We start from the raw sequence: 15401 nt of genomic DNA, 5'->3' as shown, positions 1-15401 counted from the left end.
TCTTCATATTGGCTCGACTCAATCTGAACAATAAAAAAGACTTAGCCTGCTGGTCTATAGTCTGAAAAATTAAAAAAAAAAAAAAATATATATATATATATATATATATATATATATATAATATTAATTAAAAATATAACACATAAAAATATTTTTTAATCTTCAATATTCATTTGAATCATTATCATCCAAAGGTACTCTTGTGTCTTGTATTTTCTGTCATTTTATACTTTATTCTCATTAATATTTTTTAGAGTATAGTTCTAGACTCATTAGGATATTAATGGCTATCGTGTGATGTTGAAAATAAATAGTCTTTGTTCGGTGTCTTAATTTTTAATTTATAAAAAAAATTGGAATACAAGATTTTCCAAGTAATGGGCTAATCACTATCACATGAGTAAATGTACACATGAAAATTTAATCAACGTCAAATCATTTGTAACATGCTAAGTACGTAAGATTAGAATTTAATTACACTTTTTTGTTTATTTAAGTAGTATGATTTTTTTATTATTATAAATCCAGTTATAAAATTCAATTGCACTTTGCGATTGATTTAATGGGTTTATTTGACGCTTTTACTATAATTTTTTTAAATAAATTAATCAAGAGAATGAATGTATTTTTTTAATGTAATATGGTAGGTAAAATTTGATGAATATCCATCGTTCTAGTGTGTAAGAAAATTTGCACCATATTCATACATAAGAAGATTAAAACAGCAAACACATCCAAACGTGCCCTATTTCCCTCTCCATTATATTGTGGCATGTGTCTCTACTACTTCAAGATAGAATGAAAAATGGTAATTCCTCAAGAGAGTAATGCTCCTACTATTACTTACTCATTGATTGTATACATAGTCTCTAGCTAGCATAGGCATTAATTATTTAATTCTATTTTTTACTGATAAATTATATCGTAGATCATTGTCAATGTAACAATAGATGTTGATTGAATGTAGTATAGATTCAAATATTATTGATGTTGTGTGGTGTTGTCTTACCAAATCCTCAAGATTAGGTCAAAATAATATTTTATTGTGTGTTAATACGTTATGATTTGGGAAGTGGCAGTTGCACCAAGGCCGACCAAATGTAGGGAATTTAATTAAGTAAAGTTTTGTTGAAGCAGATTTTCAGCCAAAATTAATAAAAATTAATATAGTTGCTTAATTAGCCAATACTGCGCATCAACTCTGATCTGATCTCTTTCAAGAAAGCCACTCTTTGAATGGTACTGAGATTGAATCTATAGCCCTGGATAATGGCAAAAAAACACTCAAAACGTTGAGAACAACTCTTGAAGAGTATTGATTGAAAGGAGGAGGAAATATATATGGATCTTTTAGATTTACCAGAGAATCAGAGATCGTCGTTCTTTAGAAACCTTCATCAGTTTGCAGACAATTCTGCAAATCATGGAACGCCATCATCTCTACGCCAGGCCCAGATCTCAAACGGCTGATATCTTGACAGAAGACGGGACTCTGATTCATTTCCGGGTATAAAAGCTGTTTATTAACGAAGTGTTGGTTCATGAACTGCAACTTTTGCAAGGGCGATTCCATGGATGGAGTTTAATGAAATAGTTCGATCCGGGGTGGAATTGTGTGTGGTAAAACCTAGTTACCTAGTGTGTAATAAACCTTCCTAATTGCCCTTCAGGGTTGCAATTGCATATCATTGATGATGATTCTTGGCGTGACAGGTCCGAGGTTGTCCATATTCTTTTGGCTTCAAGATTTACACTTTCCTGGGAGATTTTTCATGGACTTGAACACCTTGCCTTGATAATCACCCATTCTGAATTAGAATGTTTCTTCATAGGATAAGGATTATGTGGTCATTTCAAAGATGTGAGGGAAGCATCTGTCACTATCAGGTTGATCAACAAGACTAATGTACTCAATCACAACTTACATTACTATCTCGAGCCACAGTCCAGCAATTAATTAAGTTCCAAATCATCATAACCGCTATCAAACTCTAAGAGATCTCAAATTCAATCCCCACTCCCGTTTTCCATTCTCTATTCTCAAGCTATTATACCTAAATGGACACACATTTCACCTAATTCAAGGTAGTCACCGTAATAAACTTCCATCAACACATATATGACTTGGTGTTATCCTATACGTATATGACTTAAGGAATCATAAATTAGCACCTACGGGGAAGAACTGTTCACAATGTAAACAACCAAATCTACCCCATCATCAGTGAAATTGATTTATCTCATATGCTTTGCAACGTATATAAACATGTGAAAGTGCAGCACAGTAACTCAGAGATGGCACGAGCAAACCAACATGATTGCTCAACATAGAAGATTATAAGCAATTGAAAGCAGAGAATAATTGAGCATTGAAGAAAAGGAAAGATATATTTTATAGAATAAGCAAAACTTAGAAATGCATTAAGAATACCTCATGTGAGTTGTCCACGAGAGCAAGTTCGATATTTTTTAAAGCATGCCTATGTATAATGGCAGTTTATACTTGAGCAAATGCTATGCTGAAAGAAATTTAAACTACTGAAAGTGAGAATAGGAGGATGAGGCGATCAGTGCAGTCTCCTCCTTCTAAGCGGGCGTGAATCTCCACTATCAACATCTGAAATTCTAGAAGCATCATTTCTTCTTCTGGAAGATGAGGTGGAAAGAGAAACTGTAGAATCTATTTCGACAGCAGTATCTACCGTCTGACTCTCGGAGTGAATAACGGCTGCAATGCTCGAAACAGAATCTCTGTCGTCGACTGGTAGAGCCTGCTCCTGACTTCTGTCAGTGCTACGGAAATATGTTTCAAGCAGCCTTTCAGCAGTATTAAGGTTAGCAACACTAGCAGCTCGATGCAAATTTGATCTGCGTAGTAGAAGAGATGAAAGTCGCCGGTTTTCTGGGTTTTCCAGGCTTTCCAAAATATCTGAATCAGTAGGACCTGCCAAGTTAACCACGTCATCAGATGGCAAGACAGGGTTCTGTTCTCTGCGTCCCCTTGAGGTAAGAATGCGGTTGAGCAAGGAGTTGCTTCGCTCAGGAGATTCGTGGGAGCCATCAAGACTTTGAGGCTGCATCTGGCTCAAATCAAATCTACTGCCAAGTCGACGAATCATTTCTTCCATCGGGATGGTGAATGCTGCAGCCCTCTGAATGGTTTGTCTCCAGCTCTCAACCCGTCGTGCTTGAGGTCTGTGAGGAACTTTGAGTGCAGAATCCTCTTCGGTCTCCCTAGCACTACCCCCACGACCATAAATTGGAGTCACATTCTTCATCGTCACTTCCCCCTTACAAACAGGGCATTCTTTTGCATCTGAATGGACATGTAACCAACGATAAAGGCAAGGCCAACAAAACAAGTGGCCACAACAAGTCACGACGGGTTCCTTCGCCAAATCCAAGCATATATTGCAGTCAAAGAAGCTACCTTCATCACTGTTTCCCTTTTCATTTTCTTCTTTTTTTCCGGATACCTCATCATTCAAACATGAATTGTTAGTATCACATGTTTTGGTCACTTCTGCAGGCCTCTCCTCTGCAGCAATACTAGCCTCGCCAGTCTGCAATCTGCTCCCACCAATCAATTCCAATGCAATGTTTCTAGTTTCAGGCGGGACTGGAAACTCTCTCCACATGGACCGCCAACGTTGCCTCCTCTGTCTCCTTTGCCTAACTGCTTCCCTAACTCTACCATCAAGGAATTCCTCCAAATTAATATTCTCAATTGGAAACGATTCGGGATCAAATTGTCTCCTTTCCCTAACAAAAATCTCCTCCAAATTAATATTCTGAGTGGGTAATGGTCCAGGCTCAGGAACCACTTCACCATTTGGATGATCAACAGGACCCAAATTAAGATCAAGATTCATCGAATTCGGAGTCCCATCCTCCATAGTTCCTTAAACTAAACACCCAAATTCTCAGCTCAGTGCAACCAAAACCTATGTATGTGTCTTACACTCGATCAAACCAAAGCTCAGATTTCTCCCTCTGAATTCGAAAATTAAAAACCCAATCTTTGGTAATTCAGATAATTAAAAATGAAGTAAGCTCGGGTGGACTTAACCAAGAAACCCTAATTTACTGATTAAGAAAACCAAAACCCAGATTCCACTCGAGAAATTGAATAAAAACCATTATTGTTTCCTGGCCATAAACAATAAAGCCCGGAAATTTATGCTGAAACAAATTCAATGAAAGGAAAAGAAAAATCCCTAATCATTTGTGGGTCAGTCAACAAAAACAAAACCCAAACTTCATCACAGAAAACGAACAAAAAAAAAAGGGAGCGATGAAAAGAGCCAATGAGATTGTGGCCCAGAATGAGATTCAATTTCAAGAATCCAGCTCAAGATTGAAAATTCACGTTCTTGAATCCCAAGCAAAATTCAAATATAGGGTTTAATTACAATTTACCGATAAAAGACAAAAAAAAAAACTCAAAAGTTGCTTCAGCTAGAGAGAGAAAGACAGAGAGACCTTTGAGCAAAAGATTGGATTTTGAGGCTCAAGAGCGTTAAGCTGGAGCAAGGAATGCTTGTTACTTCTCTGAAATCGGTGGAGTACCGAGTGGATTTTTCATGGGTTGTTTTTCTCTTGTAAATAGGGATCTGGTCCGAGAGAGTAAGAGAGATGATGGGCTGCCTGTTAATTGTGCATTTGTGTTCAATTAATTCCTATTTTCCCAATAAAGATTAAAGAATACATAGAAAGAGATAGAGAGGAGATTGTGGTCACTTTGATAATATGTCAAATATTAGTTGCGTACAATAACAAAATACTTTACATTAAATCTTGAAAACTAATAATTCAACAAAAAAAAATGCTCACTCTAAAATTGTTACTCACAAACATAAACTTTTGATATGGTAAAATATTATATCACAAATATACAATTGTTATCTGAGACTTTGAAAATGACTATTTTATGAGTAATAAATGTAGGGATATGTAGTATGAACTAATTTTAAGTCCCCATTTAAATGACAATAATTTTGATATTATTATTTTTCTACTCAGAATATTTTTGTTTGAATGTGTTGTTTTTAAATTTTAAAATTTATTATACTAAAGTACTAATTGATTAGTTATATGATAATATATTCAATGTTTTAAGAGAAGGACAAGTCAAAATGGGGAGTTAACTTATAGTTTAATATGTTTTTGAAATTTTGTTGAAGTGGTCATTAACTAAATACACTTGTTGTATTATAGTAGTAAAATATTCTTTTGTCACTTTTAATATGGAAAATATTATACTTCACCGGCAAATAAGAATAAGAAATAAACATAATTTTTTTTTTACATGTCTCAGATATGTCACTAATTCTATGTCTATAACTGGTAGTGATAATAACTCACATACTCGTTGACAGTCTAATATGCATGTCGAAAAAAATTGATTGATCATACATGCATTTGCCATCCAAGTTTGCCGATTTTGTTGTTGTTGTTGCTGCTGCTGCCTGGACTGTGTGCAAATGAATTAATTAGTTGATGTATGTTGCAATGACTGAAATTTGTCATGAGCAACATAAATGAAGTGGCGATGAAATTAGTCTACATATGCTAACTGATAGTTAACTAGTGGCTCTCTTAAATAGGAAACTATTCACTAACAGATCACAATTTATTTTACCGTCAATCTAGTTCAATACTTTTTTACTTAACATGAAGAAACACAATTCACTAGTGTAAGAAATGCACGTTATAGATCACTAGTGTAACAAATAGTCACAAGAAATGCACAACAATAAATTTAAATAGCTAGCTTTTTAGTTTTCACGTTATATATCTCTGGCATACCACATATGTGAAGAGATTGGTTTTTACGTTGTAGTATTTTATTTTTTCATCCATATCCATTGCTCGTTTTTATGTATTTTATTTTTCGTCCATGTCCAACAATATTTATGATTATGCTAAGTGTTTCACTGTTTCTTTTTTTAAAAATTATTTCTTTTGTTTTAATATTTTACCCCACTCGAAAAAGTTTATGAATCCGTGTCCCTGTATGATTGTGACAATGATACGATAGTTGAGGATTAAATGTTGAATTTACTCAAAATACGTGTTACCTAGCTAATTTTACAGAAATTAATAACAAAATTGAGTGTTGTATGTATTTGGGTAGTGCAAAAATTTTCCTTAGCTTGCTAACATTTTACTTCAATGTTATTTTTGTATGAGAGTTTGCTGCTTATTATTTATTCACAGTTGAAACATAAAGATATTTTACCATTCCAATCGGTATCAAATATACATAATTGTATCGAGCGAGCACAATCTACACCATATCGATCATATTTCTCTAAAACATATTCTAAGACGAAGAAATTAATATAGTGTATGCTCAAAACGAATAATAGATGAATGATAAATTGATTTATAAATAAAATAGTCCATTTGAGTTGGAAAATAAATATAAAAAGACTTGACTTTTGTTTCACATTAAAAAATTAATAATTATACCATCAACCCGTATCCATTCACACACTGAATATTTACAATTTGAATTGTAAACATTTATTATATATGTTATGAATATTTAATTATGAACATTCAGTATGTAAATTGTGTATTTTCGACTCGGGTTTATAGAATAATTTGCATTAGACAATGAAGTGGATTTGAATAAAAGTCCTTTCGCAGTCCAAAATTAACTGGGTTAGAAAAATAATTTAAAAACATAATGAAATGGCATTTGAGGTATCGAACCCTGTGTGTCTAGTAGAGGTAAGAAACCTAAGCCCGCGTCTTTAGCGCCTATAAAACGGACACCTCCTTCACTGTACCGTAATTGCAGAGCGTTTTTTCCCGCCATGGTCGCCATGGAAGTGGACTCGAAGAGCAACGGAATCCTCCAGAGGAAACAGTCTCTCTACAAATCCTTGGTACAACAACAAAAACTACGAACCCTATCTTCTACTAAGCATTCATTCTCTCCCTCTCTCAAATCAACATGGTTAACGTATTTCTAAATTTTCTTTGGTGTTTTAATTTTTCAGGATGAAAGCTTTCAGATTCACAAGTTAATGTACAGGGGTCAACAGTACAGCCAGATATATTTTGCTAGACTTCACTTGATGAGAACTCTCCTGTACTCTCTCCTCCCAAATTGGAAACCCCATTTACCTGGTATCTGCTTCTTCGCCCTATTTATTGTAAATTTCGCATTCAAAAAAGTTTAGCTGGTATATGCATATATTTTTGTTCAATTTGGTCTCTATAATTTTGACTTCTAGATATTTTAGTAGCAGAATTTCTGGGAAAAAATTCAGACCTTGAAACGGATCTTTTTCCAATAGTGGGGGAGGATTGATTTGAGTGTTCTTTACTCTTTCATTAGTTGCATTTGAATAGAATGGGATTAGGGTTTTGGCCATTATAATTTTTCTTTAATAAGAAATTTTAGAAATGGTTTATCAATATTTTGAATTTCCACTGGACAGTACCTAATTCAAGTTGGAAGTTTCATTCTTAGTCTGCTTCCCTACTTTCCTGGGAAATTTGTGTTGGGTTACAAAATTTGATTGGATTTATGCGGGTCTAAGACAAAAATTTTGGACTTATCTTCTTCTTATCCACCTTCCCCCTCAGGCCTTTAGTTTATCCTCTCTCCACATTTTGCTTTGCGACTGTACTGACAATGGCAAGACCCTATCAGTTTGAAGTCAAATTCACTTCTCTGTTTTTTAGAGTAATATTTTTAAGTGTTGAGCTACATGGATCAGCTACATTTCATCCTATGGTCTTACATTTGCTACTGTGAATTGATGGTTAGCTTTAATTATTGCAGTCTGTACTGTTCTGGGATTAAAGGAAGGGAAAGAATGCATTATTGTTGGGACCCTCTACAAGCACATGAAGCTTAAACCTTCCGTTCTTGATGAGTACTCTAAGGGGGTATAAAATTCTGATAAATAACGTTTCATATTTGTCCTCTTTATCTACTATTCTCTGCTTTGCCAAATTTTGGAATTAAGTTACTTCATAATTGAAAGCCACTAATAACTCAAATTTTGGTGGACAGAGATCTGCTACACCGCTTGCAGAGAGTCACAATTTTGTGCACTCGGATGATTATTTAGTTTTGGAAGATGAGAGTGGAAGAGTCAAACTGAGTGGCAGTTTGTTATTGCCTTCAACATATGTAACAGGTTCACATTATTAGTAGCTACACGATCTCCTGTGATGTGCCTGATTGTTTCTTGCATATCTGGCTTCTTTGGATGTAGCAATGGCGATCTTTTGAACAATTGTTGAGTATCACTAATCTTGAAGTTAGCATTTAATTGCATGGTATTGGAGAGGAATTCAATAGAGTTGCAAATAAATTAACTAGTCATCTGAGGTGTTTCTTTGAGTTGTTTTGAGTGCCATAGGATATGCTTATGAACAATTCCCTTTTGTATCGCATTCACATGAACTAAAGTACTACAATAAAAAGATAAAATAATCTTATGTGAAGATATGGTTACTTTATCATATTCTATAATATACTCCTTAATATTTTATAGCATTCTGTCATGATCATGTTTGCCTGACATACTTGATTTCTTTGATATGATATGCTTTATAGGGCTTGTTGTGGCATTACATGGAAAAGAAACTACTGCTGGTGATTTTCTGGTTGAAGATGTTCTAGAGGCTGGCCTAGCACAACAAATAGAGCAACCACTTCAATCAGGTGAGATTGCATAACTTGAATGCTTTCTTAATCTCCGGCATTTTATTCAGTGTATGTGCTTGCTTGTTTTCTGGTGCTCTGCCATTCTCTGGACCGAATTTGAACCTTTGTTTGCATGCAGCCCTGCAAATTAATTTAGTGTCCAGATGAGGTGATATGAATCAAAGTTTTCTTTTCAGTATTTAATCATGAAGAAGAAGAACTGATTTAGTGTATGAGCCTGAGTAGGTGATTTCATCATAAATTAATGGAAATTGGAGTAGTACAGCTCTTATACTAAACAAACTTTAGAATTAGTATGTAAGAATTCAGGTTAAAACGTATTTGTTGGATGAACAGATGAAGACAAGTATGTGGTATTCATCTCTGGTTTGAGTGTTGGGAGCAGCACCTCCAATCCTCTACAGTTTCAGCTTTTAATTGACCATATAACTGGACATTTAGGAGATGAGAAGGTTCGTTTGGTTCTGTTTGTTTTATTTTCTCCTATCACATATTTTGCATGTTACCATCTGATTAATTTGAGAAATATCTTTGTAACTTATTCAAAAAGGACCAAAATATTGCATCTCAAATTGTTCAAGTAGTCATTGCTGGAAATTCTGTCGAAGTTCCAAGTGGACTTCTGAATGGTCAGGTAAACTCTTTACTTTCTTTATTATAGAATAGATGTTTGAATAATTTTTTCTTTTTATTATTGTTATTATTTTCTTTTCTCTTCTGATAAATGAGGAAAAACTAATTAAGCACATAGGATAATTTTTTGATTCATATTCATTATGGAAGTGCCCTTTATGTTCCAAACTTGTGTCTTTGTTTCCTTCAACATACATTGTCATAAATACTGGATTTTTCAGTTTTTAGATTGAAATTAATATCCAAAGTTAGTTGATGCTTGTGATCGAATTAGATCTTCAATCAGTAATTTTATGTGCTAAAACATTTGTCAGCATTTGATTATTATTTTAAAAGTAAAGCAGGAATGCACAAGTTGCTCACTCTTATGTCACAACTGATTGTTGCAGAATTTGGGTTCGAAGGACCAGTCCAAATTATCTGAACCAATCAAAGAACTGGATATCTTGCTGACTCAGGTCTAGCTATCAATTAATTAAATTGAACTACATATTATTCTGTACTATAGTCTTGGTATTTAATATTTATTATTGTTGCTTTTATTTTATTTTTTTGGTTCAGATTGCAGCTGGTATACCTTTGGATATCATGCCTGGACCTGGTGATCCTGCGAATTTCGCCATGCCGCAACAGGTTGTTTTAATTGTCTGAATATCTGAATGTTATGCTAGTTACAAAGCATGTTCTTTTAATTTATTTCAGATGTTCTAAATAATGTGGTGGTTATGTAGAATCTTTAATAATTAGTTCCCCCATCTTTCTTGAAATGGCAGGCCCTGCATAGATGCCTTTTCCCTGGGTCATCAACATATAATACTTTCAGATCTTGTACTAATCCTCATTGCTTTGAGCTTGACAACCTTAGGTAAGGATATCTTTATTTTGTTTGAAAGTAGCTGCATGCTTCTTGTCATGGAATATAGGTGAATATTTAACAGGATTATTGCATGCTTTTTAGATTTCTAGGAACTTCAGGTCAGAACATCGATGACCTTGGGAAATATTCAGAAGCAAAAGATAAACTTGAATTTATGGAGCGAACATTGAGATGGAGGCATCTGGCACCCACTGCACCAAATACCCTTGGTAAAACATGCATACTTTTGCTTGTAGTTTTCTGAGTAAATTATTACTCCAGTTAAATTTGTCATGATTTTCTGGCAGCCTATCCTGTCAACGATAGCCATCATACATATTAGATGTATATATTTCATTGTGTAGTAAGTAGTAACTTTCTGTCTTTGTAGGGTGTTATCCCTTCACTGATAGGGATCCTTTCTTCATCGAATCTTGTCCCCATGTTTATTTTGTGGGCAATCAAGATAAGTACGAGACTCGCTTGATCAAAGGTACTTGAGTCACATTTCTGAACATTTGCATATTGAATTTTCGAGCTAGCGAGAGATGTAATTATGATAATGGTTTCGATGCAGGGCCAGAGGGGCAGGTGGTAAGACTCATTTGCATTCCTAAATTTGCCGAGACAGGCGTTGCTGTGGTGGTAAGATTTCATACCTATTATCTTCAATTTATTATATGTGATTGTTATGGGATGATGAGTGATTGGTGCAAACACATTCTTCTAAAATGCTTTTATTACTTCCCATCCCATGCAGTTAAACACGAGAAATCTTGAATGCTACACTCTTAGCATTGGTGCTCAAATAAACTTATAACCCACTCTGTACACAGCTGAGATGAAGCTAGAAGTGTGCAGTTTTGGTGCAAGTACTGTACCCGGCCTGTAGTTTCTTGTGAGTTTTTTATTCTCTACTGTTCTACAGACGAGACGTTAAATATATATAGCTTCTGTTCTGCAAAGCTAAAGCCATCTTAGATGCTGTGTTTAGTGTATTCATGAATAGAATGGGTTGTCTGGTGTCATGGAACATATTCCACTGTGTTTTAATATGCAAACCCCAGCAAATGTAATGTTCATTACAATTGTGAGTAATGCTTGTAAAACATGGATCTTCTCTTCTTTCCTGAGATAGGATTATATGTAATGGGGATACCACAATATTTGGTATATATATTGCTTATCATCTTACAAAAAATAATTGGGGAGAGAGAATTAAATAAAGAGAGAAGAACAACATTAAATTTTAATTTCTAATCAGGCATTAATTCAATTATGTAATCCAAACTCCCTTCCCTGTTTTTGTCTCTTGTCGGAGATGAATAAAAACCTTTCTTTATCTCCTGCACAGAGATGAAGAAATGGCCTTCGTCTCTGGCCTAGATAAGCTGCGTATTAGAACATATAGCCCTGTTTGGTAAATAATTAGCTTATTAACCAATTTTGGCCTATTTGACCATTATTAATTGTTTGACTTGGTTAAAAAATTAATATAAGTGTTTGGTTAATAAGTTTTTTGTAACTCTAAAATATTAAATTTCAAAAGGTTACTCAAAACCATATTTGAGAAAAGAAATTATGCTAAACAGTTATTAGCTAACAGCTAATTTACTAAATATTTTTCTACAATCAACTAATGTTATCAATTAATTATATCTTCTAACACAATCAGTATCAGCAAATATTATCAATTAATTATATCTTCTAACACAATCAGCTAACGGTATCAGCTAACAGCCATTTACCAAACATGGATAATTTAGTTTCAAAACTCAAAAAGGAAACATTATTGATCACATAAACAACGTAACATAAACATTCATTAATTCTCCAAGCTTAAGAAATAAGAACTAACACCACATGCACAGAAAGATAAACATCATCACACTGGATGGCTTAGCTAGCTTTTCCTCTCATGGCCTCTAATTTAATTAGAACTTCGATTGTATCTGAGAAACAGTATTAATGTCAACTTGGAAAGCCTTAGCAAGCACTGCACCCCCAATATCGGGATTGGATCCGAACACCGCATTAGCCACGGTGACCACACCGGGGCTCTGGCTGCTCAATCCTGAAATAGCCACCGCGTTTGTTTTTCCGAGGTTGCGCTGGAAGTGAAGCAGCCCCACTGGGTACACGAAAACGTCACCCTTGTTAAGAATCTTGGAAATGAGGCGGTTTTCTGGGTTGGAGGTCACGAATCCGACCTCAATGGTCCCTTCGATCACCAGGAAGATCTCAGAGGCCCTGGGGTGGTAGTGGGGCGGAATGATGCCCCATGGTCCGTAGTCGATGCGCGCCAGTGAGAGGCCCAGGGTGTTTAGGCCGGGGATTTGAGCCACGGTGACCGGCGTCACGGTGGAGCCCGTCGGGGTTGAGGCGGTGTTGCCGGCCATGTGAAGCCCGCTGAAGAAGAAATCATTCGCTTCGACCTGTGTGGGGTTCTTGCAGACCAGACCATTTACTTTAACTGAGAAATAAAAAAAGGGTCGGATTATATTCAATAATGGACCCATAATAATTAATATAAGAGGTAATACCAACTGAGGTTCGATCCTCTGAGTACTGACACCTTCATGGTTAGTCATAAACTTTCAATTTAATTATTTCAACTCCCAAATTTAACCTGTTGTTGTAAGTAAGAGCAAAGTTAGGATCAGGGCTGGTTAAAAATTTTGAAAGTTGAAGGATTATGGGGTGGTTAAATTAAAAATTGAGGACTAAATGTGGTGGTGCCAGTGTAGTGGTATTAACTCAAGAAGACCAATAATATAGAATTAAAGAGTAAAATGATGTAGTTAGTTGAGGATTGGAAGAACATGCATGCATGCATATATATATATATATATATAGGAATGAATTGAATATACCTGCACTATTAGTATCTGCAACACAGAAATCTTGGAGAGGTTTTGGCTCGAATGCAGTGGCAGTGTAACAGCACGCAAGGGCCATGAAAGCCACGAGGATTTCACATTTTGCCATTTTTAGTTATTAGAAGATTGATAAATTATTGAGAAACAGTATAATTTGTGTGATGATATGATTGATGGATTGCATGCTGAAGCTAGGCTTCGAATTTATAGTGAGAGTACGTGTGAGATGGAACCCCCATGCATTGTTAGAATAGTTCCTTGTGCCTGAAAAAGTACGTTTGATTGGTTGCACACAGGAGAAACAGTCTAAGCGGCTGATCTGATGTACCTCTTGATTGTGACAAATTGTTCTAAAATATTGATCCAACTCCTGATCTTGTTGATACAGAAAAAAAGTATATTACTTATTATCTGGTAGACCATAAGATGTAAAGATAAAGTTTATCCAAGTGGGAACAACTTATTATTGATTTTCTTAATTTGAGTTAGTTAGTTATGAACAACCTAAACTAATTTACCTGTTAAATGCACACATTCATATAGTGACTGCGAGTTCCTCTCGTCACCTAAAAAGATAAATTTGTCCTTTTATGGTAAACTTACAAGGAAAAATCATATATGTAGGTGTTGGGCTCATAATATTTAATTTGATTTGATTATGATATATAGTAATTGATAAGATAAGGCATAAACAGAGAAGGAAGTTTAGCCAAATAAGTAGCGCCAAAGTGCAATCAAGTTTGTAGTTTATTAAAATTTGAATCCGCGTTGAATGAGATTACTAATCAGTATGAATGAGATGAGACAAATTAAACTTTTTTTTTTTTGAATCAGATAAATTAAAGTTAGTACGTAGTACTAAGTATGTAAATATTAATTTTTCTTCTCATTTATATAACAAAACAACTCATCAGTTATTTTTAATATTAATTTGATCGTTCGGAATCCTAGGCAGTAGGCAGTACTACATAAGTACATATGCCATGCAAACAAAAAATATCTTTACTATTTTTTTTTTTGGTATAACCAAACTCAATTTGAATTATTCTCACTGGGGTAAGGATATCAAATACTATACCAAAAAAAAAATTTATTAAAAAAAAATTGATTAGTTCTGACAGGATAATTTGACATTACAGAGAGATTAAGTATAACGGAGGCTTGAACCCACTCCTCCCATGTAGGGGTGCAATCGGGTGCCACTAGACTACCATGTCTTTGACAATATCAAATATTATATTTGATCCTATGACAGGCAGGGGATTGGGCACGCTGAATCTTGTACTGAGGACTAAAAGAAATACAACTCTTCTATGTTAATTTACTCACGCATAGGGGTGTAAACAAATCAAATAATTTTGATTTGATTCGTGATTCGAATTCGAATAGTTATATTCGAATTCGAATATTTCGAATACGAATCCGAATTCGAATACACATTTTGATTCGAATGTTATTCAAATCCAAATACAAATCAGGATAGATTCGATTCGAATAGTATTCGAATATTCGAATATATATATACATACATATATATATATATATATATGTATATATATATGTATATATATATAAAGAAACTAAATTAGTAAAGGCATAAACCCTAAGCTAAAATAAAAGTGAGAGCAGCCGCTTCAGTGCTTCACCCTTTAGTCTTCCCAATAATCGAATTTTTTGTTATATTTTATCTTAATTTATTGAAAAATTTAGAAAAAAAATTAAGATAGTCATTACGAATTCGAATATTCGAGTCGAATCGAATATATTCGAATAAATTGGTCTAATCGAATACGAATCGGAATTTAAGATTCGAACACTAAACGAATTCGAATTCGAATACTCATCAAAATAATCGAATTCGAATCGAATACTGAAGTATTTGACTCGATTCGATTCGTTTACACCCCTAGTCACACACAAACTACTTTCTATATTTGTTCCAGCAACTTTTATACCACCAAGTTCATCATGCAATTTTTATTTTATTTTTTGTAATATTGTTTGTAATACAGTAATACAGTATGCCTAAGCAAGAAGCTCAATTGCCCACATAAACATTTAGTTAATTCTTGGGTGGTAGATTGTAAGCAAGGACACATGATTAATTAGGTCCTACCTAATGTGTCGGTGATACACCATGATTTATTCCATTATTCTGTCGAGTTGGGGTGTAAATGTTCCTGAGGCAAGAGAATTTCGTCTTTTGTGAACAACATATATATCAAAATTATTCAGATAGAGTAATTAAAATGAATGTTAATATATAGATACAAATAATAATAATGTTGATGGTCATTTACCAAGTCAATTCCAAATAACTAATAAAAAAATGCATACA

At 34.4% G+C, this 15401-nt stretch overlaps 3 protein-coding genes across 3 annotated transcripts; 1 reads left to right on the top strand and 2 right to left on the bottom strand.

Moving 5' to 3' along the window:
- Positions 1-2369: 2369 nt before the first annotated feature.
- Positions 2370-4682, bottom strand: LOC116029289. Its single transcript, XM_031271218.1, has 2 exons — positions 4483-4682; positions 2370-3993 (listed from the first exon to the last, which is right to left on the bottom strand). The coding sequence occupies exon 2, from the start codon at positions 3894-3896 to the stop codon at positions 2568-2570; it is 1329 nt and encodes a 442-aa protein (XP_031127078.1). The 5' UTR covers positions 3897-3993; positions 4483-4682; the 3' UTR covers positions 2370-2567.
- Positions 4683-6735: 2053 nt separating this feature from the next.
- On the top strand, positions 6736-11359 carry LOC116030198 (DNA polymerase delta small subunit). The gene is made up of 14 exons (XM_031272369.1): positions 6736-6896; positions 7011-7140; positions 7802-7908; positions 8036-8162; positions 8585-8692; positions 9032-9147; positions 9246-9329; positions 9718-9786; positions 9890-9961; positions 10102-10193; positions 10287-10414; positions 10576-10677; positions 10762-10829; positions 10945-11359. The coding sequence occupies exons 1-14, from the start codon at positions 6825-6827 to the stop codon at positions 11002-11004; spliced, it is 1335 nt and encodes a 444-aa protein (XP_031128229.1). The 5' UTR covers positions 6736-6824; the 3' UTR covers positions 11005-11359.
- Positions 11360-11987: 628 nt separating this feature from the next.
- On the bottom strand, positions 11988-13204 carry LOC116030966 (putative germin-like protein 2-1). Its single transcript, XM_031273371.1, has 2 exons — positions 13058-13204; positions 11988-12657 (listed from the first exon to the last, which is right to left on the bottom strand). Exons 1-2 carry the CDS (start codon positions 13170-13172, stop codon positions 12119-12121), a joined length of 654 nt encoding a protein of 217 aa, XP_031129231.1. The 5' UTR covers positions 13173-13204; the 3' UTR covers positions 11988-12118.
- Positions 13205-15401: the final 2197 nt, after the last annotated feature.

The sequence above is a fragment of the Ipomoea triloba genome, chromosome 9 (assembly GCF_003576645.1).
Source record: "Ipomoea triloba cultivar NCNSP0323 chromosome 9, ASM357664v1".
Taxonomy (NCBI): domain Eukaryota; kingdom Viridiplantae; phylum Streptophyta; class Magnoliopsida; order Solanales; family Convolvulaceae; genus Ipomoea; species Ipomoea triloba.
Note: the sequence above shows the minus strand (reverse complement) of the source record. Positions and strands in the feature narration are given on the sequence as shown.